The 25,317-nt window shown below is 43.1% G+C and overlaps 1 protein-coding gene across 8 annotated transcripts in view; it reads right to left on the bottom strand.

The window, feature by feature from the left end:
• Positions 1 to 25,317, bottom strand: part of LOC118371076 (adhesion G protein-coupled receptor B1-like) — a 126,110-nt gene that overhangs the window by 30,474 nt on the left and 70,319 nt on the right. For 5 of the 8 annotated variants that reach the window (XM_052494588.1, XM_052494583.1, XM_052494587.1 and 2 more), the window contains 13 exons: positions 22,725 to 22,850; positions 21,839 to 22,009; positions 21,071 to 21,250; positions 18,905 to 19,069; positions 18,624 to 18,788; positions 15,452 to 15,553; positions 13,598 to 13,704; positions 13,038 to 13,232; positions 12,764 to 12,832; positions 12,251 to 12,359; positions 10,394 to 10,537; positions 7,885 to 7,960; positions 5,716 to 5,818 (listed from right to left, as the gene is read on the bottom strand). In XM_052494588.1, coding sequence (XP_052350548.1) covers positions 5,716 to 5,818; positions 7,885 to 7,960; positions 10,394 to 10,537; positions 12,251 to 12,359; positions 12,764 to 12,832; positions 13,038 to 13,232; positions 13,598 to 13,704; positions 15,452 to 15,553; positions 18,624 to 18,788; positions 18,905 to 19,069; positions 21,071 to 21,250; positions 21,839 to 22,009; positions 22,725 to 22,850 — 1,712 coding nt within the window. The remainder of the gene's footprint in view (positions 1 to 5,715; positions 5,819 to 7,884; positions 7,961 to 10,393; positions 10,538 to 12,250; positions 12,360 to 12,763; positions 12,833 to 13,037; positions 13,233 to 13,597; positions 13,705 to 15,451; positions 15,554 to 18,623; positions 18,789 to 18,904; positions 19,070 to 21,070; positions 21,251 to 21,838; positions 22,010 to 22,724; positions 22,851 to 25,317) is intronic. The other 3 variants (XM_052494586.1, XM_052494590.1, XM_052494585.1) reach the window with 2 other exon arrangements.

Genomic DNA, 25,317 nt, shown 5'->3' with positions numbered 1-25,317 from the left:
TATACCTCCATGGACATACACTCTGATTACAGATGTTCTCATATACCTCCATATACCTCCATGGACATATGCTCTGATTACAGATGTTCTCATATACCTCCATATACCTCCATGGACATATGCTCTGATTACAGATGTTCTCATATACCTCCATATACCTCCATGGACATATGCTCTGATTACAGATGTTCTCATATACCTCCATATACCTCCATATACCTCCATGAACACATGCTCTGATTACAGATGTTCTCATATACCTCCATATACCTCCATATACCTCCATATACCTCCATATACCTCCATGAACACATGCTCTGATGACAGATGTTCTCATAAACCTCCATATACCTCCATGGACATATGCTCTGACTACAGATGTTCTCATATATCCTCCATATACCTCCATGGACATATGCTCTGATTACAGATGTTCTCATATACCTCCATATACCTCCATGGACATATGCTCTGATTACAGATTTTCTCACATACCTCCATGGACATATGCTCTGATTACAGATGTTCTCATATACCTCCATATACCTCCATATACCTCCATGGACATACGCTCTGATTACAGATGTTCTCATATACCTCCATATACCTCCATGGACATATGCTCTGATTACAGATGTTCTCATATACCTCCATATACCTCCATGGACATATGCTCTGATTACAGATGTTCTCATATACCTCCATATACCTCCATATACCTCCATGGACATACGCTCTGATTACAGATGTTCTCATATACCTCCATATACCTCCATATACCTCCATGGACATACGCTCTGATTACAGATGTTCTCATATACCTCCATATACCTCCATGGACATATGCTCTGATTACAGATGTTCTCATATACCTCCATATACCTCCATATACCTCCATGGACATACGCTCTGATTACAGATGTTCTCATATACCTCCATATACCTCCATGGACATATGCTCTGATTACAGATGTTCTCATATACCTCCATATACCTCCATGGACATACGCTCTGATTACAGATGTTCTCATATACCTCCATATACCTCCATATACCTCCATATACCTCCATATACCTCCATGGACATATGCTCTGATTACAGATGTTCTCATATACCTCCATATACCTCCATGGACATACGCTCTGACTACAGATGTTCTCATATACCTCCATATACCTCCATGGACATATGCTCTGATTACAAATGTTCTCATATACCTCCATATACCTCCATATACCTCCATGGACATACGCTCTGATTACAGATGTTCTCATAAACCTCCATATACCTCCATGGACATATGCTCTGATTACAGATGTTCTCATATACCTCCATATACCTCCATGGACATATGCTCTGATTACAGATGTTCTCATATACCTCCATATACCTCCATGGACATATGCTCTGATTACAGATGTTCTCATATACCTCCATATACCTCCATGGACATATGCTCTGATTACAGATGTTCTCATATACCTCCATATACCTCCATATACCTCCATGAACATATGCTCTGATTACAGATGTTCTCATATACCTCCATGGATATATGCTCTGATTACAGATGTTCTCATAAACCTCCATATACCTCCATGGACATATGCTCTGATTACAGATGTTCTCATATACCTCCATATACCTCCATGGACATATGCTCTGATTACAGATGTTCTCATATACCTCCATATACCTCCATATACCTCCATGGACATATGCTCTGATTACAGATGTTCTCATATACCTCCATGGACATATGCTCTGATTACAGATGTTCTCATATACCTCCATATACCTCCATGGACATATGCTCTGATTACAGATGTTCTCATATACCTCCATATACCTCCATGGACATATGCTCTGATTACAGATGTTCTCATATACCTCCATATACCTCCATGGACATATGCTCTGACTACAGATGTTCTCATATACCTCCATATACCTCCATGGACATATGCTCTGATTACAGATGTTCTCATATACCTCCATATACCTCCATATACCTCCATGAACACATGCTCTGATTACAGATGTTCTCATATACCTCCATATACCTCCATATACCTCCATATACCTCCATATACCTCCATGAACACATGCTCTGATTACAGATGTTCTCATATACCTCCATATACCTCCATGGACATATGCTCTGACTACAGATGTTCTCATATACCTCCATATACCTCCATGGACATATGCTCTGATTACAGATGTTCTCATATACCTCCATATACCTCCATATACCTCCATGAACACATGCTCTGATTACAGATGTTCTCATATACCTCCATATACCTCCATATACCTCCATATACCTCCATATACCTCCATGAACACATGCTCTGATTACAGATGTTCTCATATACCTCCATATACCTCCATGGACATATGCTCTGACTACAGATGTTCTCATATACCTCCATGGACATATGCTCTGATTACAGATGTTCTCATATACCTCCATATACCTCCATATACCTCCATGGACATACGCTCTGATTACAGATGTTCTCATATACCTCCATATACCTCCATATACCTCCATGGACATACACTCTGATTACAGATGTTCTCATATACCTCCATATACCTCCATGGACATATGCTCTGATTACAGATGTTCTCATATACCTCCATATACCTCCATGGACATACGCTCTGATTACAGATGTTCTCATATACCTCCATATACCTCCATGGACATACGCTCTGATTACAGATGTTCTCATATACCTCCATATACCTCCATGGACATACGCTCTGATTACAGATGTTCTCATATACCTCCATATACCTCCATATACCTCCATGAACACATGCTCTGATTACAGATGTTCTCATATACCTCCATATACCTCCATATACCTCCATATACCTCCATATACCTCCATGAACACATGCTCTGATTACAGATGTTCTCATAAACCTCCATATACCTCCATGGACATATGCTCTGACTACAGATGTTCTCATATACCTCCATATACCTCCATGGACATATGCTCTGATTACAGATGTTCTCATATACCTCCATATACCTCCATATACCTCCATGGACATACGCTCTGATTACAGATGTTCTCATATACCTCCATATACCTCCATGGACATATGCTCTGATTACAGATGTTCTCATATACCTCCATATACCTCCATGGACATATGCTCTGATTACAGATGTTCTCATATACCTCCATATACCTCCATATACCTCCATGGACATACGCTCTGATTACAGATGTTCTCATATACCTCCATATACCTCCATATACCTCCATGGACATACGCTCTGATTACAGATGTTCTCATATACCTCCATATACCTCCATGGACATATGCTCTGATTACAGATGTTCTCATATACCTCCATATACCTCCATATACCTCCATGGACATACGCTCTGATTACAGATGTTCTCATATACCTCCATATACCTCCATATACCTCCATGGACATACGCTCTGATTACAGATGTTCTCATATACCTCCATATACCTCCATGGACATATGCTCTGATTACAGATGTTCTCATATACCTCCATATACCTCCATGGACATACGCTCTGATTACAGATGTTCTCATATACCTCCATATACCTCCATGGACATACGCTCTGATTACAGATGTTCTCATATACCTCCATATACCTCCATGGACATACGCTCTGACTACAGATGTTCTCATATACCTCCATATACCTCCATGGACATATGCTCTGATTACAAATGTTCTCATATACCTCCATATACCTCCATATACCTCCATGGACATACGCTCTGATTACAGATGTTCTCATAAACCTCCATATACCTCCATGGACATATGCTCTGATTACAGATGTTCTCATATACCTCCATATACCTCCATGGACATATGCTCTGATTACAGATGTTCTCATATACCTCCATATACCTCCATATACCTCCATGAACATATGCTCTGATTACAGATGTTCTCATATACCTCCATGGATATATGCTCTGATTACAGATGTTCTCATAAACCTCCATATACCTCCATGGACATATGCTCTGATTACAGATGTTCTCATATACCTCCATATACCTCCATGGACATATGCTCTGATTACAGATGTTCTCATATACCTCCATATACCTCCATGGACATATGCTCTGATTACAGATGTTCTCATATACCTCCATATACCTCCATATACCTCCATGGACATATGCTCTGATTACAGATGTTCTCATATACCTCCATATACCTCCATGGACATATGCTCTGATTACAGATGTTCTCATATACCTCCATATACCTCCATGGACATATGCTCTGATTACAGATGTTCTCATATACCTCCATATACCTCCATGGACATACGCTCTGACTACAGATGTTCTCATATACCTCCATATACCTCCATGGACATATGCTCTGATTACAGATGTTCTCATATACCTCCATATACCTCCATATACCTCCATGAACACATGCTCTGATTACAGATGTTCTCATATACCTCCATATACCTCCATATACCTCCATATACCTCCATATACCTCCATGAACACATGCTCTGATTACAGATGTTCTCATATACCTCCATATACCTCCATGGACATATGCTCTGACTACAGATGTTCTCATATACCTCCATATACCTCCATGGACATATGCTCTGATTACAGATGTTCTCATATACCTCCATATACCTCCATATACCTCCATGAACACATGCTCTGATTACAGATGTTCTCATATACCTCCATATACCTCCATATACCTCCATATACCTCCATGAACACATGCTCTGATTACAGATGTTCTCATATACCTCCATATACCTCCATGGACATATGCTCTGACTACAGATGTTCTCATATACCTCCATATACCTCCATGGACATATGCTCTGATTACAGATGTTCTCATATACCTCCATATACCTCCATGGACATATGCTCTGATTACAGATGTTCTCATATACCTCCATATACCTCCATGGACATATGCTCTGATTACAGATGTTCTCATATACCTCCATGGACATACGCTCTGATTACAGATGTTCTCATATACCTCCATATACCTCCATGGACATATGCTCTGATTACAGATGTTCTCATATACCTCCATATACCTCCATGGACATATGCTCTGATTACAGATGTTCTCATATACCTCCATATACCTCCATGGACATACGCTCTGATTACAGATGTTCTCATATACCTCCATATACCTCCATGGACATATGCTCTGATTACAGATGTTCTCATATACCTCCATATACCTCCATATACCTCCATGGACATATGCTCTGATTACAGATGTTCTCATATACCTCCATATACCTCCATGGACATACGCTCTGATTACAGATGTTCTCATATACCTCCATATACCTCCATGGACATATGCTCTGATTACAGATGTTCTCATATACCTCCATATACCTCCATGGACATATGCTCTGATTACAGATGTTCTCATAAACCTCCATTTGAGGGGATGATGAAATTGACTTGTCTAGTGCTTTTCTAAGTGCTAAAAGTGATTTTCAGTGATAAAGGCATGGTAAGTCTTTTGGAATGCTCTCAAATATCAGTAGCGTGTGTTTTTATGTGATAAGCCACATGATTTGTCAAGGCCCTTCCTACTCTGTTACACTACAGAGGTCAATTACTACTGAGGTCACTGCTCAGGTCAGAGGGTCAGATGTGAAAGGTCACTCACGTTGTAAAGGTGTGAGAACTGGACCTCCACCGGGGTAGAGAGGGATCCTGGGGTGGGCTTGATGGTCACAGACACCACCTTGGAGTTGAGCACGGTGCTGTTTCTGGATGGAGGGAGGGACAGAGTGGTGTCACCAGCATAGGACAACACACATGGTCAGGTGACATATCACCTGAGAACCACACATCATTGTCATCGTTGTTAATCGCTGTTCCCTTCAACCAACTCAAACCTCCCTGCAGTAATATTGTCCCATCCCTACAACACATGTTCCCATCTCTCCCTAACATAGCACACATGTCCCTCAAGACACCCTTGTATGTCCCAGCACTTAACCCGTGAAATAGTTTGAAATAGACAGTGTTTCACAGCCCCCACTCGCTCTCCCTCTCACTCTTTCTCTCTCTCACTCGCTCTCCCTCTCGCTCTTTCTCTCTCTCACTCTCTCTCCCTCTCGCTCTTTCTCCCTCTCACTCTCTCTCCCTCTCGCTCTTTCTCTCTCTCACTCTCTCTCCCTCTAGCTCTTTCTCCCGCTCACTCTTTCTCCCTCTCGCTCTTTCTCTCTCTCGCTCTTTCTCCCTCTCGCTCTTTCTCCCTCTCACTCTTTCTCCCTCTCGCTCTTTCTCCCTCTCACTCTCTCTCCCTCTCGCTCTTTCTCTCTCTCACTCTCTCTCCCTCTCGCTCTTTCTCCCTCTCACTCTCTCTCCTCTCACTCTCTCTCCCTCTCTCTCTTTCTCACTCTCGCTCTCTCTCCCTCTCGCTCTCTCTCGCTCTCTCTCCCTCTCGCTCTTTCTCCCTCTCACTCTCTCTCCCTCTCGCTCTCTCTCCCTCGCTCTTTCTCCCTCTCGCTCTTTCTCCCTCTCACTTCTCAGAACGCAATCAGTCAACGTAAACGTTTGTGTCAGTCAGCCTCTGTCTAAAACTGATCACATTTCCTTGAAGGGGAAAAGAAATCTGAGGGAAAAAAAGGAAAGAAAAATAACTAACTAGGCCCTGATAAAGACAAGATAGAAGAGGAGCTTCCACATGCGCGCCCTGGGGGGAAAGTAGAATTCATTTCTTACCGGTACGGGACACCCAAGCGCGCACACAATGAATATTTTATAGCCTTGGTGTAATCATAGAATTACATAGGCATATAGAATCCCTATTCATTTTGTATATGATCTCTGTGGGCCTTGTGCCCTAGACCCAGTAAAGATGTGTCATATCACTTCTAACATGTATATCATTTTAATGTGGCATAAAAACAACCAGTCGTGATGTTTTCAACTGATTGTCAAACAATCACTTCAAACGCGCACATTCGTCCACTCACAAATGATTCCAGCTTCCCAACTCTGCAATTTGGTGAATGGAAAGAGGAATCTGTTACAAAACCTTTTACTGCAGTGGGCTAAATCAGGGTGTTTTCACACAGGGTGTTTTCTGGTAGTCTTAAACAATTCTATTTTGAAACCTCACACACATGGTTATGGGCTTAAAAAATAAGACACCTGTACCATGTCAGATATATGTAGAGTTGAAATGTATTAACTTGTGAATTTGCATCCCAATATTACACTTTATATACATCACAGAAGACTGAAATAAAACAAAACCGTTTGACATTGAAACACCGGATTTTAAGTGTGTTTTTGAAATAACGTTTATTAATTTTGAAATTATGAAAGATATGAATAACGTTCCACCCATGAGGCCACTAGGTCATTTGACGGCAGGAAAGGGCTACAAAACACATCAATTTGCAGTGAATGAAGTATGTGGGAGGGTTGAGTGTGATTCCGCCACGCTAGCCTGTGTTCCTCCATCTCATTACACACGCACATAATATTAACATTAACATTAACGGAGAGAACACTCCTCACTGGACGAGAGAAAGCTGTAGCCCACAAATACACATGGTGTTTGAATACATGTGCTTAGCATAAAGCCGTTCTCTGAAATGTTATTCATTCTAGCTCCTTCAGACATCCTTCTCACAGATAAGAGACTAAGGAACTACGTGGTAGCATTCAAAGCCCATTAGCCACCAATCAAAAGAGCTTCTGGGATGCGTTCTGTGCTGGGCTGCGTTCCAAATGGCACCCCATTCCCTTTATATTACACTACTTTTGACGCATCTTTGGAGAAAGCATTGCAAGTAGAGATGTCAATAAACCCTCTCACCTCTGTAGAGATAGGATGCTGCCCAGGTTTCTGTAGAGAACGATCCCAGTGACAAACGCTGACAAGTCATCTGTATCTGGAGTACAACACAGACATGTGCCCACCGTTCAGACACAGACCAACACACACACGAACAGACACAAAAGAGATGGAGGGAGAGAGAGAAAGAAAGAGAGTGAGTGAGAGAAAGCCCCTTAAATTGAAATTGAATTGAAAGAGAGAGAGGGAAAGAGAGAGAGAGAGAGAGAGAGAGAGAGAGAGAGAGAGAGAGAGAGAGAGAGAGAGAGAGAGAGAGAGAGAGAGAGAGAGAGAGAGAGGGAGAGGAAGAGAGAGAGGGAGAGAGAGGGAGAGAGAGGAAGAGGAATAGGGAGAGGGATATATATATATATAGGGAGAGAGAGGGAGAAAGGGAGAGAGAGGGAGAAAGAGAGAGAGAGAGAGGGCGAGAGAGAGAGAGAGAGAGAGAGAGAGAAAGAGGGCGAGAGAGAGAGAGGTCAGAATCCATTAAAAAAGGGAGAGATGGAGGAGTGACGTGTGTTTGTGTTAGTGTGTCAGTGGTGTGTGTTTGTGTTAGTGTGTCAGTGGTGTGTGCAGGTGTGTGTGATGACCTGCAGCTCTAGTCTTAGTGGTCTGTGCTGAAGGACAGCAGGAGAGGGAGTACAGGTCAGCCAGCCTCCCTCCTGTCTTCTTGGCTCTGTACCTCTGCAGCTGGCCTACATAACTACCCATCTATAAACAGACACTCACACGACATCATCACTCACACACAAACACACTTACATCCAGACTTACTCATAATCACTAAATAGCCATTGGAACAGACCTAATAAACATGATTGTTTACACATGCATGCACTTACACACCCACCCACCCACCCACCCACACACACCCACCCACACACACACACACACACACACACACACACACACACACACACACACACACACACACACACACACACACACACACACACACACACACACACACACACACACACACACACACACACACACACACACACACACACACACACACACACACACACACACACAGCCAAATGCAAAAGGCCAGATGACATTGAATAATTTTCCACTGTCACACAACAATATATTTCATGCGACGAAAAGGGTTGCCATGGTAGCATGGCTGGGCATGGTATGCTGTGATGGCAGACTGCACTGGTAAAAAAAGACAAAAAACACACCCAGAAAAATATGAGATTTAGTCCAACCTGTGTCACAGCTAAACTAAACTGCTGGGCAGAAGGCCAGAAGAGAAGGACAGAGCCTGAAGCTGTCTCCTGCTGCAGTGTCACAGACAGGAACCCACAAAGTCCATCTGTTCCTCTATCTAAAGGACCTCAGCTCTCTCTCACGCTCCAACACGCTGTGTCTGGCAGGCTGGCAGTATGGATGTGTGCTGAGAGGACACAGAAGTAGGCCAGGCAGCATGCAGAGGGTACTATACTGCTCCAGGCCAGGCAGCATGCAGAGGGTACTATACTGCTCCAGGCCAGGCAGCGTGCAATGGGTACTATACTGCTCCAGGCCAGGCAGCTGAGATCCCATGGGCATCAGGGAGGAACCGAGCGAGAGAGAGGGAAAGTTTGTGTATGCATGTCTGTGTGTGTGTGACATAAAGTATCTTGCACACCCCTTCATATAATGGGCCTGCTAGCCAATATGTTCAGCCAGAATGATCACAGCAGTAGAGAGGCAACAAACGGGGATATTTAACAATTATACAGTGCACTGTTGCGTGTGTCTGTGTGTGTGTGCATGCGTGTCTGTGTGTGCCTACGCGCGCGCATGTGTGTGTGTGTTTGTGTGTGTGTGTGTGTGTTTCGATGCATGTCCCCCATTTTTACTGCTCTGATAAGTTTCAGAGAGGCGGCTGAGGAAAAACATTTCAATCAGTGCATCTGGGCATGGCCCCCTGTGAACCATGCCCAGTATAGAGCAGCAGGTGAGAGGCATGAGTGACTGTTGATATGCTGTTGCCGCCATGGAGACACTTCTACCAGTGGGGGAGGAGATTAGCTTTAATTGCCCCTGATTGGCTCCTGTTGACTTCTGATTAGCAAGTGACTGGTTCATTAGCATGGTAGCCGTGGTAATGATCTATGTCACAGAGAGAGCCAAAACTATCCCATTGGCTGAGACTGAGGAACCCCACGTCTCGACAGAGGTGAGAGTCTGGAGGCTCTCAAATGTCAAGTGCAATTCCATATGCAAATTTTGTATGAATGTTTTGTTTGGGTGTGTGTGTGTGTCTGTCTGTCTGTCTGTCTGTCTGTCTGTCTGTCTGTCTGTCTGTCTGTCTGTCTGTCTGTCTGTCTGTCTGTCTGTCTGTCTGTCTGTCTGTCTGTCTGTCTGTCTGTCTGTCTGTCTGTCTGTCTGTGTGTGTGTGTGTGTGTGTGTGTGTGTGTGTGTGTGTGTGTGTGTGTGTGTGTGTGTGTGTGTGTGTGTGTGTGTGTGTGTGTGTGTGTGTGTGTGTGTGTGCTCGCACCTGGCTTGCCTGTGGAGAGGATGTTCTTGGAGACAGTAACTCTGTCCTCAGAGCTGCGGGCCCAGTCCATCATCCCCTTCCAGCCCTTCATAGGGAAGCTGATGTCTGCATTACCCGCCACCGGACGCTTGTGGATGGACAGAACTGGAGAGAGCGAGAGATATATTTTATTCACTACATAAACTCATGACTCATCACTTACTTAATCAATAAGGCCCGGGGGGGTGTGGTATATGGGCAATATTCTACGGCTAAGGTCTGTTCTTACGTACGATGCAACGCAGGATGCCTGGATACAGCCCTTAGCTGTTGTATTTTGGCCATATACCACAAACCCCCGAGGTGCCTTAATGCTATTATAAACTGGTTACCAACATAATTAGAGCAGTAAAAATAAATGTTTTGTCGAACTCGTGGTATACGGGTATGACAGCCAATTAGCATTCAGGGCTCGAACCATCATCCAATTAGCATTCAGGGCTTGAACCATCCAGTTTATAATGTGTGTTAGCCATTTGTTTGGCCAGCCTCTTCTTTCTCACTATGTACATATTTAAATTATAGCTATCTAAATACAGTAATAACTAACTTGTTTATTTTCCTTATCTTTCTCCATCCATCCATCCCTCTCTCTCTCTCTCTCTCTCTCTCTCTCTCTCTCTTTCTCTCTCTCTCTCTCTCTCTCTCTCTCTCTCTCTCTCTCTCTCTCTCTCTCTCTCTCTCTCTCTCTCTCTCTCTCTCACTCTGTGTGATATGTTTGGGACTAGGGAGTGTGAGGTCAGTGACTAGGAGCGGTGTGGCGGTGGGTGTGGGTGGAGGTTCGGCTGCAGTGCAGACAGCGAGGCGGGCAGCGGGCTGGGCAGAGCGAGAAACAGCACCTTACGGCAGGCCCCACCACTCCTCCACACACTCCCCAGACACGCCAGCTACAGACCTCCCTATACACACTGTGCCATGTTCATCTGCAGGTCAGCTGGAAGCCAAGCGCCTGCTGGTGGAATGCTGTTAGTTCTGTAAATATTATATGCTGCGTGAAACAGAGGAGTTCACAGTCCTTGTGTTTGTGTGTATGTGTGTGTTTGTGCGCAAGAGCGTGTGTTTGTTTGTGTGTTTGTGCATGTGTAAACAGAAGTTCACAGTCACTGGTCTGGAACTGAGCAGATTGTGAGTGTGATTTTAGGATCTCTTGAGACACAACCAAACTGGGCACAGACGTCAATTCAACATCTATTTCACATTGGTTGAAATGCCGTGGAAACAATGTCGACTCAACCAGTGTGTGCCCAGTGGGAACAGCCCAGGATGTCTGTTCTATAGCCCTGTTTGGTTTGTGGGTGGTACCCAGGGGGAATGGCAATATTTAGACCTCCTTGCTCACACTCTTCTGTTCTGATTCCAAAAGACATAGAGAGACTGTACTGACTGAACCAGTGAGATCCACACACACCAGACACAACGCTAACAGATGAGATCCCCTAGTGTCCTGGCTGGGTGCATATCCAATTCAGATTATACAGCTCTGGAATACTGCCAATGTGGCTATCCCTGCTTTTCCACCACGGCCTAAAGACCTAGTATTAACTTGGAAAAAAACAAATAGTTCAATCAAAAAAGTCCACATTGAACGAACAAAGGCGCAGCTGTCTGAAAACATTACAAGCCATCGAATCCTTGCTTTCTCCATCCTTGTTTCAACAATTCCTGTCGTTGGAGGAGAGGATCCAAAGTCCCTCCTCCTCCAATGAGGTTTGGAGGAATTCAAGACATGCATTTTGAGAAGAATTGAGGACACAAGGACAGAGGAAGCAATATTTTCAGACACAGCCAAAGAGACTAAGGTCAAAGGAAAAAGCTTACCTAAGTTATCCGTGACCTCGACCATGTCCTGGAAGTCTTTCATCCTAAGACCGTAGACATCCACAAAGTCTTCCACCAACCGGAACAGCTCCTTGATGTTAGGACCCAACTAAGAGAGAGAATAGGGGAAGCCAGAGAGAGAGAGAGAGAGAGAGAGAGAGAGAGAGAGAGAGAGAGAGAGAGAGAGAGAGAGAGAGAGAGAGAGAGAGAGAGAGAGAGAGAGAGAGAGAGTGGAGACACGAGAACTGATGGAGCGAACACCAAACAGACACCCACTGTTCATATGCATCACGCACCATCCATATATCTCCAGGGAGACTGGTATGATGTCACTATGATGCCAATGGCTAGACACAAAGGCACCAGAGAATAGTCATTGAAATGATCTCTGCACAACACATGGCCGACACACATCAAGAAGGAGCACAAACTGTGACCATGCATGCTAGCTCATGTGTGTGCATAAAGAAGCGCCAGGGAGTCTGTGAGAAGAAGAGAAAGAGACCAACTCACCAGTTGTGCTTCTTCCCATCTCTCTCTGTTCTCCTCCATCAGCAGGTTACTGACTGACTGGACAAAGTTCTGTGATCCAGTAGAGAAGGAAGAGAAAGGGAGCGAGGAGGCCATGAGACATGACTCTACAACATTAGCCATCAATAGACCTACTACAAACATTCCCTCCAGCCATTTCTTTAACACCAGTCAATTCTAAATGTAGCCCTGACCCAAACCTAATGACCTAATGACCTAATGACTTCCAATCCAAAGACATGCTCCCTCCTCTTACTCTCATGTCTGCATTGCTGGGGCTGTTGTAGGCCCTTCTGAAGATCTCTGTCATGTTCTTCAGTACGTCCACTATGGCCAGCAAGTCTCCACTGTAGCTGGTCCCATCGCTGGACGTCACCCTGAGCTTGGTCATCACCTCTGAAACTCCATCCCCCACAAGCCCCCGCTGGGCCTTGGACAGGTGTTCCCGAGTCTGTGGAGGAAAGGTATGAGTGAAGCACTCAGAACATATCACCACTGAATAGAGGTGATCTTCTGATCACTAACATACATTTCCTGTCTGTCTTCTTAATTTGGTCTTGACCATTTATGGTTTGTTAGTAACATCCCACTGGTCACACACTGGTTGAATCAACATTGTTTCCACGTCATTTCAAAGACATTACCTTGCACCAACGTGGAAAAGACATCGAATTGACATCTGTGCCCAGTGGGATGTATTGAACTGAGCAGGCAAAATATCTGAAATGGCATTCTATGGGCACTTTGTAGCTTCTGTTTTCAGATGTAATGTACAAGAGTACATTTTCAATCGTTGGTCATCTCTCTGGTACTCACCAGTGTTTGGATGCTGCGGTAGTCATTGGAGATACACTTCATATAAGTGGGGTTCTCCCAGTAGGCTATTCCCTCATCATCCAGGGTGCACCGCCTCAGGATCAGCCCTGGATGGGGACACAGACTGGGGAGTAAACATCACTAGAACCGGGGGATCCTAGAGGCATAACCCATCTTAAGCCAGGCATGTCTTATGGGTATCCCTCTGGCTAGGTGTAGATCAGGAAGGTTACTAAGAGTTTACTCTGAGACATGGCTGTGGACTCTTATGGCGTCTAGCGTCTGAAGCCATTGGAGTCTACAGCTACAGTGTATTCAGAAAGTATTCAGACCCCTTAACTTTACCCACAATTTGTTAAGTTACAGCCTTATTCGAACATTTATTCCATATTTTTTTCACACAATTTCCACAATTTCCACACAGTACCCCACAACGACAAACAAAAACATGTTTTTAGAATGTTTTACAAATTTATATAAAAAAACTAACAGACATACCTTGTTTACATACAGTAAGTATTCAGACCCTTTGCTATGAGACTCAAAATTGAGCTCAAATTAATTATATTTTCATTGATTATTCTTACGATGTTTCTACAACTTGATTGGAGTCCACCCGTGGTAAATTCAATTGATTGGACATGTTTTTCAAAGGCACACACCTGTCTATATAAGGTCCCACAGTTGACAGTGCATGTCAGAGAAAAAACCAACCCATGAGGTTGAAGGAATTGTCTGTGGAGCCCGGAGACAGGATTGTGTTGAGGCACAGACATTTCTGCAGCATTGAAGGTCGACAAGACCACAGTGGCCTTCATCGTTCTTAAATGAAAGAAGTTTGGAACCACCAAAACTCTTCATAGAGCTGGCCACCCAGCCAAACTGAGCAATCAGGGGAGAAAGGCCTTTGTCACTCTGACAGAGCTCCACAGTTCCTCTGTGGAGATGGGAGAACCTTCTAGAAGGACAACCATCACTGCAGAACTCCACCAATCAGGTCTCTATGGTAGAGTGGCCAGACAGAAGCCACTCCTCAGTAAAATGCACATGACAGCCCGCTTGGAGTTTTCCAAGCAGCACCTAGAAATCTTTGGTCTGAATAACCAAGCATCACGTCTGGAGGAAACATGGCACCATCCCTACAGTGAAAAAATGGTGGTGGTAGCATCATGTTGTAGGGATGTCTTTCAGCGGCAGGGACTGAGAGACTCGTCGGGATCGAGGAAAAGATGAACGGAGCAAAGTACAGAGAGCTCCAAGCGCTCAGCACCTCAGATTGGGGCGAAGGTTCACCTTCCAACAGGACAATGACCCTACCCTATGCCCACAGTAAAGACAACACAGGAGTGACTTCGGGACAAGTCTCTGAATGTCCTCGAGTGACCCAGCCAGATCCCGGACTTGAACCAGATCAAACATCTTTGGAGTGACCTGAAAATAGCTTTGCAGCATCGCTCCCCATCCAAACTGACAGAGCTTCAGAGGATCTGTAGAGAAGAATGGGAGAAATTCGACAAATACAGGTGTGCCAAGCTTGTAGCGTTGTACCTAAGGAGTCTAGAAGGCTGTCGTCAATGCCATTGGTGCTTCAACAAAGTACTGAGTATTGGGTCTAAATACTTATGTAAATGTGATATTTCAGTTGTTGTTGTTTTTATAAATGTGCTAAAATCTATAGAAACCTGTTTTAGCTTTTCATTATGGGGTATTGTGCGTAGATTGATGAGGGAAATAACATTTTTTTTAATCTATTTTAGAAGTATGCCGTAATGTAACAATATGTGGAAAAAGTCAAGGGGTCTGAATACTTTCTGAATGCACTGTATGTCTCAGTGTAAAAGGGAGGTAGCTCACCATTGGCATTGGGAGGGCAGCGTACGGCCGCTGTGTCCCCTGCTGGAGTCATTTTCCACACTACGTTGGAGAAGTTCTCCTCTGCACAGATCTCATGAGGTTCTGCACCAAAACCAAAAGCAAACATCAGTGTTCCACCAATCTGAGTGTCGAATGGGTCGTTCCACCGATTCAGTGCCTTTTCAGAAGTGTAACTTGGTAAAAAACAACAACATTTGATTTCACAAAATGTGTACACCTGTCATAAAGAGCACATGTTCATGGTTTCCCATCTCAAGAGGTTAAATAAAGTAAAGAATAGTAAGTGCCTATTAAGTGCCAACTTAAAGAAACAGGGTTTCCTCTTAAATCAGCCATGAATCCCCTTGGGACAGGAGGAATGGAAGCTTGTGGCGTGCATATACATTCCTGGTATAAACTCTCTTCACTGCCATGGAGTATTGAGGGAGAGAGCCTATGGAGAACAAATTCATTATTCTTGACAAAACTCCTAATCCCCAAAATTGGAGAATTAAACAATATTTCTACTTTTGAGAATGTTGGAGTGGTCTGTGGACACTTAAGGGACAGTTAAGGTTGTTTCATTTGGTGATCTCATGAAGGACAAGAAACACATTACTGTGTCTTTGGTTGTGTACACTTCTCAATTATGGGTTTTGCATCTAATGGTTGTATGAAATATATGACTGAATATGAAACTATTTGTGAGAAGATGTAATGTCATGTTGGCCTTCTAAACGAGATACTTGTTTAGATATAAAGTTTTAACTAGTCAGTGGCCACGCCCCCGTGAGCCCAGAAATGACGTCAGGCGTCATGGAACCGTCTTCCACAGAGTACAAAACCACTCGTGATAAAATGTACATCAGACCAGAAAACATGGAAGCTGTCGCTACATGTTGAAATTGTTGGCAACTCAACCAAAAGACAAAACCAGAGAACGTGGAGATCATTCCCAAGTTGAAATGGCTAAGAAATCTACAAAGTAAAGAACAATTATTCAGGCTGCAGCTGTTTAAATACTTTAGTCTGGTAAACGCATCCGATCAAAGAAGTACTCTGACGTATCCAATATAACAACTGACATCTACGACAGACTTTGATCTTTGGTGGACAAACCAGAGGCTTTCTGTCTACTGACTATCCAGCAGACAGACCAGCGATCACAGAGAGACAACAAAGGCATACACTCGTGAATATGTCATTTGCATTTCTAAAATCCAAATATGCAGTTGTTAGGGTGCTAAATGTCTATATTTACGATGAAGTATTCAACTGTATGTATGTAGTGAATCCACACTGAGTTTCCCGCTCTTGAACTGTCCCCACCCCTTTCTACCAAGCTGTCATATCGGCTTAGCCCACTAGGGATTTTTCTATCATGTCAGTAACCAATGTTTGAACTATTGTGTGTGTGTTTGTAAGTCTGTAATTGATACGATTTATTATTTAGCAAATAAATAATTAAGCTAATTTGTATATTGCTAATTTGTGATTTCTGCTAGGGTTCGTGCAGATATCCAAGGGTTTGTGGCATTCAGCAAAGAGACCGGTGAGGTAATAATACATTAATAAGTGACTGTAATTGATAAGATATGAAAATATCCAAAGAGTTCATTCTGGAAATAAATACTGTTTAAATATTTTCCAGTGGTGCCCCGACTTCCTAGTTAATTAAAGTTACATGATTCGTTTAATCACGTAAAGACTAATTACACATAGAGAATTGATTTGATAATATAAGTCTTCACATTTAATGATAGTCAACGCTACGAGACTATCTATGGGTATCAGGGATGATGAGTTATCCTCGACCCACTCAGTTTTCCGCCACAAAACACCAGAAATTTGCCAAATATAGTTATACCAGCTCACCTTCTTTTACACTATGATTTGATTATAAGATGTTCAATTATTATATATAGAAAAATAAATATTTAAAAAGGAATAGTTTCACCATATTAAAATGAGAGTTCAGTTCATGTAACAGGATCAACCTTAAAATGAGAGTTCAGTTCATGTAACAGGGTTGACCTTAAAATGAGAGTTCAGTCCATGTAACAGGGTTGACCTTAAAATGAGAGTTCAGTCCATGTAACAGGGTTGACCTTAAAATGAGAGTTCAGTTCATGTAACAGGGTTGACCTTAAAATGAGAGTTCAGTTCATGTAACAGGGTTGACCTAATCACATGAAATAAATAATAATATTCAGAAATTACTTTTTGTCAAAGCAACAAAATAACTAGCTCTTTACAATGATGGTGCAACTTGGAGACATTTTGTGATTAAGTGGGTTATAATCTTCCTAGAAGTGACACAGGGTTTGTTTTTGTATTTTTTATGGATTTCTATTAGCTGCTGCCAAGGCAGCAGCTTCTCTTCCTGGCATACAATATAACGGAGGACAGAGGGTTGACGGAGGACGTGTCAAAATGCTGCATTTTTCTATTTTAGACAGCTTTTTTCATATTCAAAATCAGATTTATTGAATTCTCTATTTGGTCTATATTAAAAGGGACTTTATTTAAAGCAAGAATCCTTCATTGAAACAATAACAAAACTGTCCCCTCTCCTGTGTTCTGGTAAAAAAGTTAAGGGATGGACCTGGAGAAATGTAACCACTCAAATTCAATAAGAGTTATGTTTGCAAGTACTGATCATCCATAACTTCAAAATGATACTTTAAACCATGTTTTGAGGCTATACCGTGTTTGCTTACATTGACATGTTTACAAATATTATAGTAAAATATGCTTGTATTTTGGGTTCTGATGGGGTACAGTATGACAGTTGAACTAAGCTCATGAGGCATTTATAAGCTATATTCTTCAAGAATCAATCGGGTAAATACGGTATCATTAATTTATAAGTATAAAAATGGATGTAGCAACTCCAGCTATAATATAAGAGTTTTTTTAAAAGGCAATATTGATGCACAATTTCTACTTAAAATATCAAAAGGGACGCAAAAGGCATTCACTTCGTGAAACAACCCAAATGTGTTCAATTTTGACAAAAGATATGAAGCAAAAGTAAATATGAGATACAGGACGTATAATAAAAAAATGACAGATTGCCGATGACATCAGCGGATGTAAAGAGGGCTTTATAAATACATTGGATAGATTGAGTAAGAGCACACCTTTCCATGACTGTGTTCTGACTACTCACCTGGACACCGCTTCTCATTGCAGTGTCGCACCTCCTCCCGATCTCCAGGACAATTTTCACCCCCAAAGAAGGGCCCATAGCAAATCCTCTGTCTCTGTTGGCTCCCCCCGCCACATGTCTTGGTGCAGCCCACCCACGACGTCCAAGGATGCCACTTCCCCTCCACTAAGACACAGAACACAGCTCTAATGGTTAAAATCAGGATTAGCGTAGAGTAAACTGATCCTAGATCTGTATACCTGTGGGAAACATCAACACAGAGTTTTGACAGCAGATGTTACCTGGGCACTCCCGTAGGAAGCAGTCTCTGGTCTCTATCCACTCCCCGCGACACTCTGATCCTCCGTACGAAGGTCCGTTACACTCCCTGATGCGCTGCATGGTCCCGTTGGAGCAGGACGCAGAGCATGAACCCCAATTAGCCCACTCATTCCACACCCCATCAACTGAGACAGCAGAGAGAGAGAGAGTAGAGCAGAGAGGGAGAGGGATTTGGGAGAAAATAAGAGGGAGAGAGAGAGAGAAAGAGAGAGACAGAAAGAGAGAGAGAGAGAGAGAGAGAGAGAGACAGAGACAGAGACAAAGACAGAGAGATCATGGTTACTTCTGTAGATGTACAGTTGAAGTCGGAAGATTACATACACTTAGGTTGGAGTCATTAAAACTATTTTTTCTACCACTCCACAAATTTCTTGTTAACAAACTATAGTTTTGGCAAATCAGTTAGGACATCTACTTCGTGCCTGACACAGATAATTTTTCCAATAATTGTTTACAGACAGATTATTTCACTTATAATTCACTGTATCACAATTCCAGTGGGTCAGAAGTTTACATACACTAAGTTCACTGTGCCTTTAAACAGCTTGGAAATTTCAGAAAATTATGTTGTGGCTTTAGAAGTTTCTGATAGGTTAATTGACATCATTTGAGTGAATTGGAGATGGACCTGTGGATGTATTTCAAGGTCTACCTTGAAACTCAGTACTTTGGGAACATGGGAAAATCTAAAGAAACCAGCCAAGACAAATCAGCCAAATTGTAGACCTCCACAAATCTAGTTCATCCTTGGGAGCAATTTCCAAACACCTAAAGGTACCACGTTCATCTGTACAAACAATAGTACGCAAGTATAAACGCCATGGGACCACACAGCCATAATACCACTCAGGAAGGAGACGCGTTCTGTCTCCTAGAGATGAACGTACTTTGGTGCGAAAAGAGCAAATCAATCCCAGAACAACAGCAAAGGACCTTGTGTTGATGCTGGAGGAGACAGGTACACAAGTATCTATATCCACAGTAAACTAGTCCTATATCAACATAACCTGAAAGGCCGCTCAGCAAGGATGAAGCCACTGCTCTAAGACCACCATAAAAAAGCCAGACTACAGTTTGCAACTGCACATGGGGACAAATATCATACTTTTTGGAGAAATGTCCTCTGGTCTGATGAAACAAAAATAGAACTGTTTGGCCATAATTACCATCGTTATGTTTGGAGGAAAAATCGGGACGCTTGCAAGCTGAAGAACACCATCCCAACCGTGAAGCACGGGGTAGCAGCATCATGTTGTGGGGGTGCTTTGCTGCAGGAGGGACTGGTGCACTTCACAAAAATAGATGGCATCATGAGGATGGAAACTTATGTGGATATATTATATATCTCAAGACATCAGTCAGGAAGTTAAAGCTTGGTTGCAAATGGGTCTTCCAAATGGACAATGACCCCAAGCATACTTCCAAAGTTGTGGCAAAATGGGTTAAGGACAACAAAGTCAAGGTATTGGAGTGGCCATCACAATGCCCTGACCTCAATCCTATAGAACATTTGAGGGCAGAACTGAAAAAGCGTGTGCGTGCAAAGAAGCCTACAAACCTGATTCAGTTCTTCACACCAGCTCTGTCAGGAGGAATGGGCCAACACTTATTGTGGGAAGCTTGTGGAAGGCTACCCGAAACGTTTGACCCAAGTTAAACAATTTTAAGACAATGCTACCAAATACTAATTGAGTATATGTAAACTTCTGACCCACTAGGAATGTGATGAAAGAAATATAAGCTGAAAGAAATAATTATTTCTACTATTATTCTGACATTTCACATTCTTAAAATAAATGGGTGATCCTAACTGACCAAAGACAGGGAATTTTTACTTGGATTAAATGTCAGAAATTGTGAAAAACTGAGTTTAAATGTGTTTGGCTAAGGGGTATGTAAACTTTCGACTTCAACTGTATTACATTGTACATGTTTTTATTCAACCTTCGTGCATAAAGAAGAACCTTTTCACACTTCTCAGGGATAATTTGTCTCTATATAACCATAGACGTGACTGCCATGATGACTGAAGTTGTCAAAAGTAGTGCACTATATAGGGAATACTGTAGGGTGCCATTTCGAAAGCAGATGAGTAAGAATCCAGTGAGAAATCTGTGTAATCTCACCTGGGCAGACAGCGATGTTGCAGAACTTGGTCTGCTTCTCCGGCCCCATACAGGGGTCTCCCCCAAACTGAGGGGGCTTGCAGCTGCGCGTGCGATCCCGGTAACCACGGCCGCAGGTTGACGAACACAAGCTCCATGGCGACCACTCATCCCAAGTCCCATGCACTGCAATCAGAGCGGCTAGGGTATGATTTATAGAGAGAACCACACAGACCTTCACCACGACAACAACAACAACAACAACAACAACAACAACAACATCAACTCCAAAACATATAATCATCCAACACTCTATGATACAAACCAGCCTGATGCCATAATGCCATCACAAACATCCTTCTCTCAGTGCCTGCATGGTTCTCCTGTGTAGACTACGCTGACCTTATTTCAGTGTTTAAATGTATTCACCTGCATAGTTCCATATTAAAGTCCTGGTCTGGAGGGTTATTGTCTGTTACGTAAGAGAAACCCCAGGATGCATTGCACAGAGAGGTTCTGTAAAGACAGCACCAGGAAGTTGGGCATCAGAATAACTATTCTGCTGCTCAGCAGGTAAGCCCCTTGCCCATCTCTCTGAGGCAGAGGAAAGAGGATTTGTATAGGGCTATAGACATCCAGGCCATGGAGTTGTTCAGTGGGAAGAAGGAGTAGAGATCTTCAGGGGGAGAGAGGAGGGCTTGTATGTGTGAGCGGAGCCAGGAGAGGGCTGGAGACGAGGGGCAGCAAGGAGACAGCAGGGAGGGGGGTAGGTGAAGGGGCTTAGCTTACCTGGACAGACGGCAGAGTTGTTGCAGGGCCTCTGCTCTCGGAGCGGGCCGCTGCACTGGGTGCTGTAGGAGGAGGAGACACAGAAACGCGTGCGGCTCTGCCAGCTCTCACCGCATGTGGCCGAACACACACTCCATGACGACCACTCCTCACCTGACGCAGTCTGGTCCACTGAGGGGGGGAGGGAGGGAGGAGGAGAGGAGGAAGGGATGGTCCAGGGTGGAGGGGGGAGGAGAAGGTCCGAAACTAATTATCATGCAGGAGCAGCCTCCCATTGGCCAAAATAGGAAGGGGCGTGGCATGGTTTGGCGTAGGGGAGATTCTGTGCTGCCAGGCTCCCTGGGCTCTGATTCCATATCCTTAACATTGACTTGACATACAGGGGAAGGCAATGCGATTGGTTACTGGATATGTCAATCATTTCCCTGGCTGCCATGACTGCCCAATGCATTCAGTAGACCCGGTCAGTCAGTCAAGCCTAGTCTGACCAATGGGAAAAGCTGGTCAGTCATGGCTGTCCAATGGCAGGGGTGAGGGGGGACCTGATTCGCTAATTCAGCAGAGACTTATCTACTTTTCAAGACAGGACACAATCTCCAGTATAGCGGCTACATTCATGACCTCACAAAACAACAAAACAGCAAACAGTTTCACCCGATTTATTCAGGGTCCATGTTGGAATTAGTGCCGTGGCACTTAGGCAAGAAAGAGTTTGGGAGATTTTGATGGATGTGCAGGCCTATGTGAGGGAGGGATTCAGGGATAGCTAGCTATAGCCTTGGTGCAGTGACAGACTATAATGGTAGGAGGTGGTCCTGTGTGGTCTGTGACCCAAGCGGCTGTTAGAGACTGATGCATGGGCTCCCTCTGCGTCCTGTTGTCTTACCTGTCTGTGGGGCCTGCTGTCCGCCGCCACCGCCTCGCGTCTTGTCTACCTCGCCACCGCCGCCATCACGCTTGCGGCTGTCCACGGAGCGAAGTGATTGGCTGCGAGTGAGATGACGGCCTTTGCCTAGAGGGGTGGGGCAAGGCCAGGGGGGAGGGGTTAGCAACTTAACCACCAATGGCATTTTGTTTTTATTATTTTTAGGACACAACCGTGACGTGATTGGTCACCCAGAAGAGCATCAGCCAAACTTGGGAATTGTGTAATGGAAAACCAGGTGTGGTGTGTGATTGTGTGTTTGTGTATTTACTGTGTGTCTCGCTGTCTTTTTTGTCTTTGGAACCGTGATTGTTAGTTCACGAACAGATGGAATAAGAACATGGAATTCTGACATGGATCACAATCTATCAAAACATCTATAGTTCTGAAGACTGGAAGAGGGATACAGAGCTATTGGAAGCCCTGTTCCTAAGTCCTCCTTACTTCTATAACATGGATTAGATGCACATTGCAGTGTGAGAGATTCTTCAGTCTCTTTCTTAAGAGTTATCCTTCTGTATTTGCCTTGAGAGGTTGACTATGTCCAAATAATAGCATCGATCAAAGTCCCCTTTCCAACATGGCCTCCTTACATCACAAGAATGACTTGTTGGACGGAAGAGAGTGGAGGGAATAAAGGACAAGAGAAAATCAAAGTACAGAGAGAAATAACAGATAAATGAGATTGAGAGAAGAACAAAAGAGGGAGAGAGAGTAAAAAAAAAACAGACAGATATTTAGATTGATGAGGACGTACACACATACCCACATATTCACACTAGTGGTGCGCAGGTCAACTGTTTGTTCACACATACCCGCCAGCAATTGCTAATAACCCATCTGCAACCCCACGACTGTATGTGATAAAGTGAAAATCTGAGGCCCACACCCGTCCCTAACCCGCTAATATAGCTACAGTCAGAGACGATGGAAATTGTTTTTGACACAGGAGGCGCCGGATTTATTTTTGCCTGATTTAGATATGTTCCTGGTTTATAATTTACAACAGTTTGGTAGGTTGGGCTGGGTAAACTGATGATAATAAAGATAGCATCTCTACAGACTGCACATTCTCTCAAGATGCTCAAAGTAAGAAATCATATTTCACCTGCATTTGGTGTGACATTTTACTGCAAGAAATGCTTCATTCTGCAGGAGTTAATATCAAGGCTATGTGAGAGTTTGTAGACCTACAGTCAGTGTCCAGATGTCAGTTTCCATTTAACCCATCTGAACAGTAGGATACAGTTCCCTTGATGTGCCATTGGCCTATTTGAAGTGCCCGTCTTGTGACTGTTGAATTTGTATAGCGCCTCACACTCATCACACATATCATCGCCGGCACTGCTATCATCCTATTTGACCACTTCACCAAATCTTTCCCAAACATGACTTTTCTGGCCTCCCTTCTCTTTATTTTCAACTCTCTTTTTTTGCAGCTTTTCTCTTATTGAATTACAGTAAACTCTGACATTGTCCCGTTCCCAAAAACATTTGGCACTAATGCCCGATAGCCTAAAATAATGAAATGAAAATGTAAATAGAGCCTACAGATAAAAATTACACGATAATTATTAATTTATGGATTTGTTAAGTTATTGTTTTTTCTTTGTTCAACCCACCTGCCACCCACCCGCACTTCGTCCACACAATATGTCATGATCTAAACATGCCCGCCCTGCGGATATAACTACAGGGATATAACTACAGGGATATAACTACAGGGATGTAACTACAGGGATATAACTACAGGGATATAACTACAGGGATGTAACTACAGGGATATAACTACAGGGATATAACTACAGGGATATAACTACAGGGATATAACTACAGGGATATAACTACAGGGATATAACTACAGGGATATAACTACAGGGATGTAACTACAGGGATATAACTACAGGGATATAACTACAGGAATATAACTACAGGGATATAACTACAGGGATATAACTACAGGGATATAACTACAGGGATATAACTACAGGGATGTAACTACAGGGATATAACTACAGAGATATAACTACAGGGATATAACTACAGGGATATAACTACAGGGATATAACTACAGGGATATAACTACAGGGATGTAACTACAGGGATATAACTACAGGGATATAACTACAGGGATATAACTACAGGGATATAACTACAGGGATATAACTACAGGGATATAACTACAGGGATATAACTACAGGGATATAACTACAGGGATATAACTACAGGGATATAACTACAGGGATATAACTACAGGGATATAACTACAGGGATATAACTACAGGGATGTAACTACAGGGATATAACTACAGGGATATAACTACAGGGATATAACTACAGGGATGTAACTACAGGGATATAACTACAGGGATATAACTACAGGGATACAGGGATAAACTACAGGGATATAACTACAGGGATATAACTACAGGGATATAACTACAGGGATATAACTACAGGGATATAACTACAGGGATATAACTACAGGGATATAACTACAGGGATATAACTGTAACTAGGGATATAACTACAGGGATATAACTACAGGGATATA

This window comes from Oncorhynchus keta, chromosome 34, assembly GCF_023373465.1.
Source record: "Oncorhynchus keta strain PuntledgeMale-10-30-2019 chromosome 34, Oket_V2, whole genome shotgun sequence".
Lineage (NCBI taxonomy): Eukaryota > Metazoa > Chordata > Actinopteri > Salmoniformes > Salmonidae > Oncorhynchus > Oncorhynchus keta.
The sequence above is the reverse complement of the archived record's forward strand: the minus strand, read 5'-3'. Positions and strand labels throughout refer to the sequence as shown.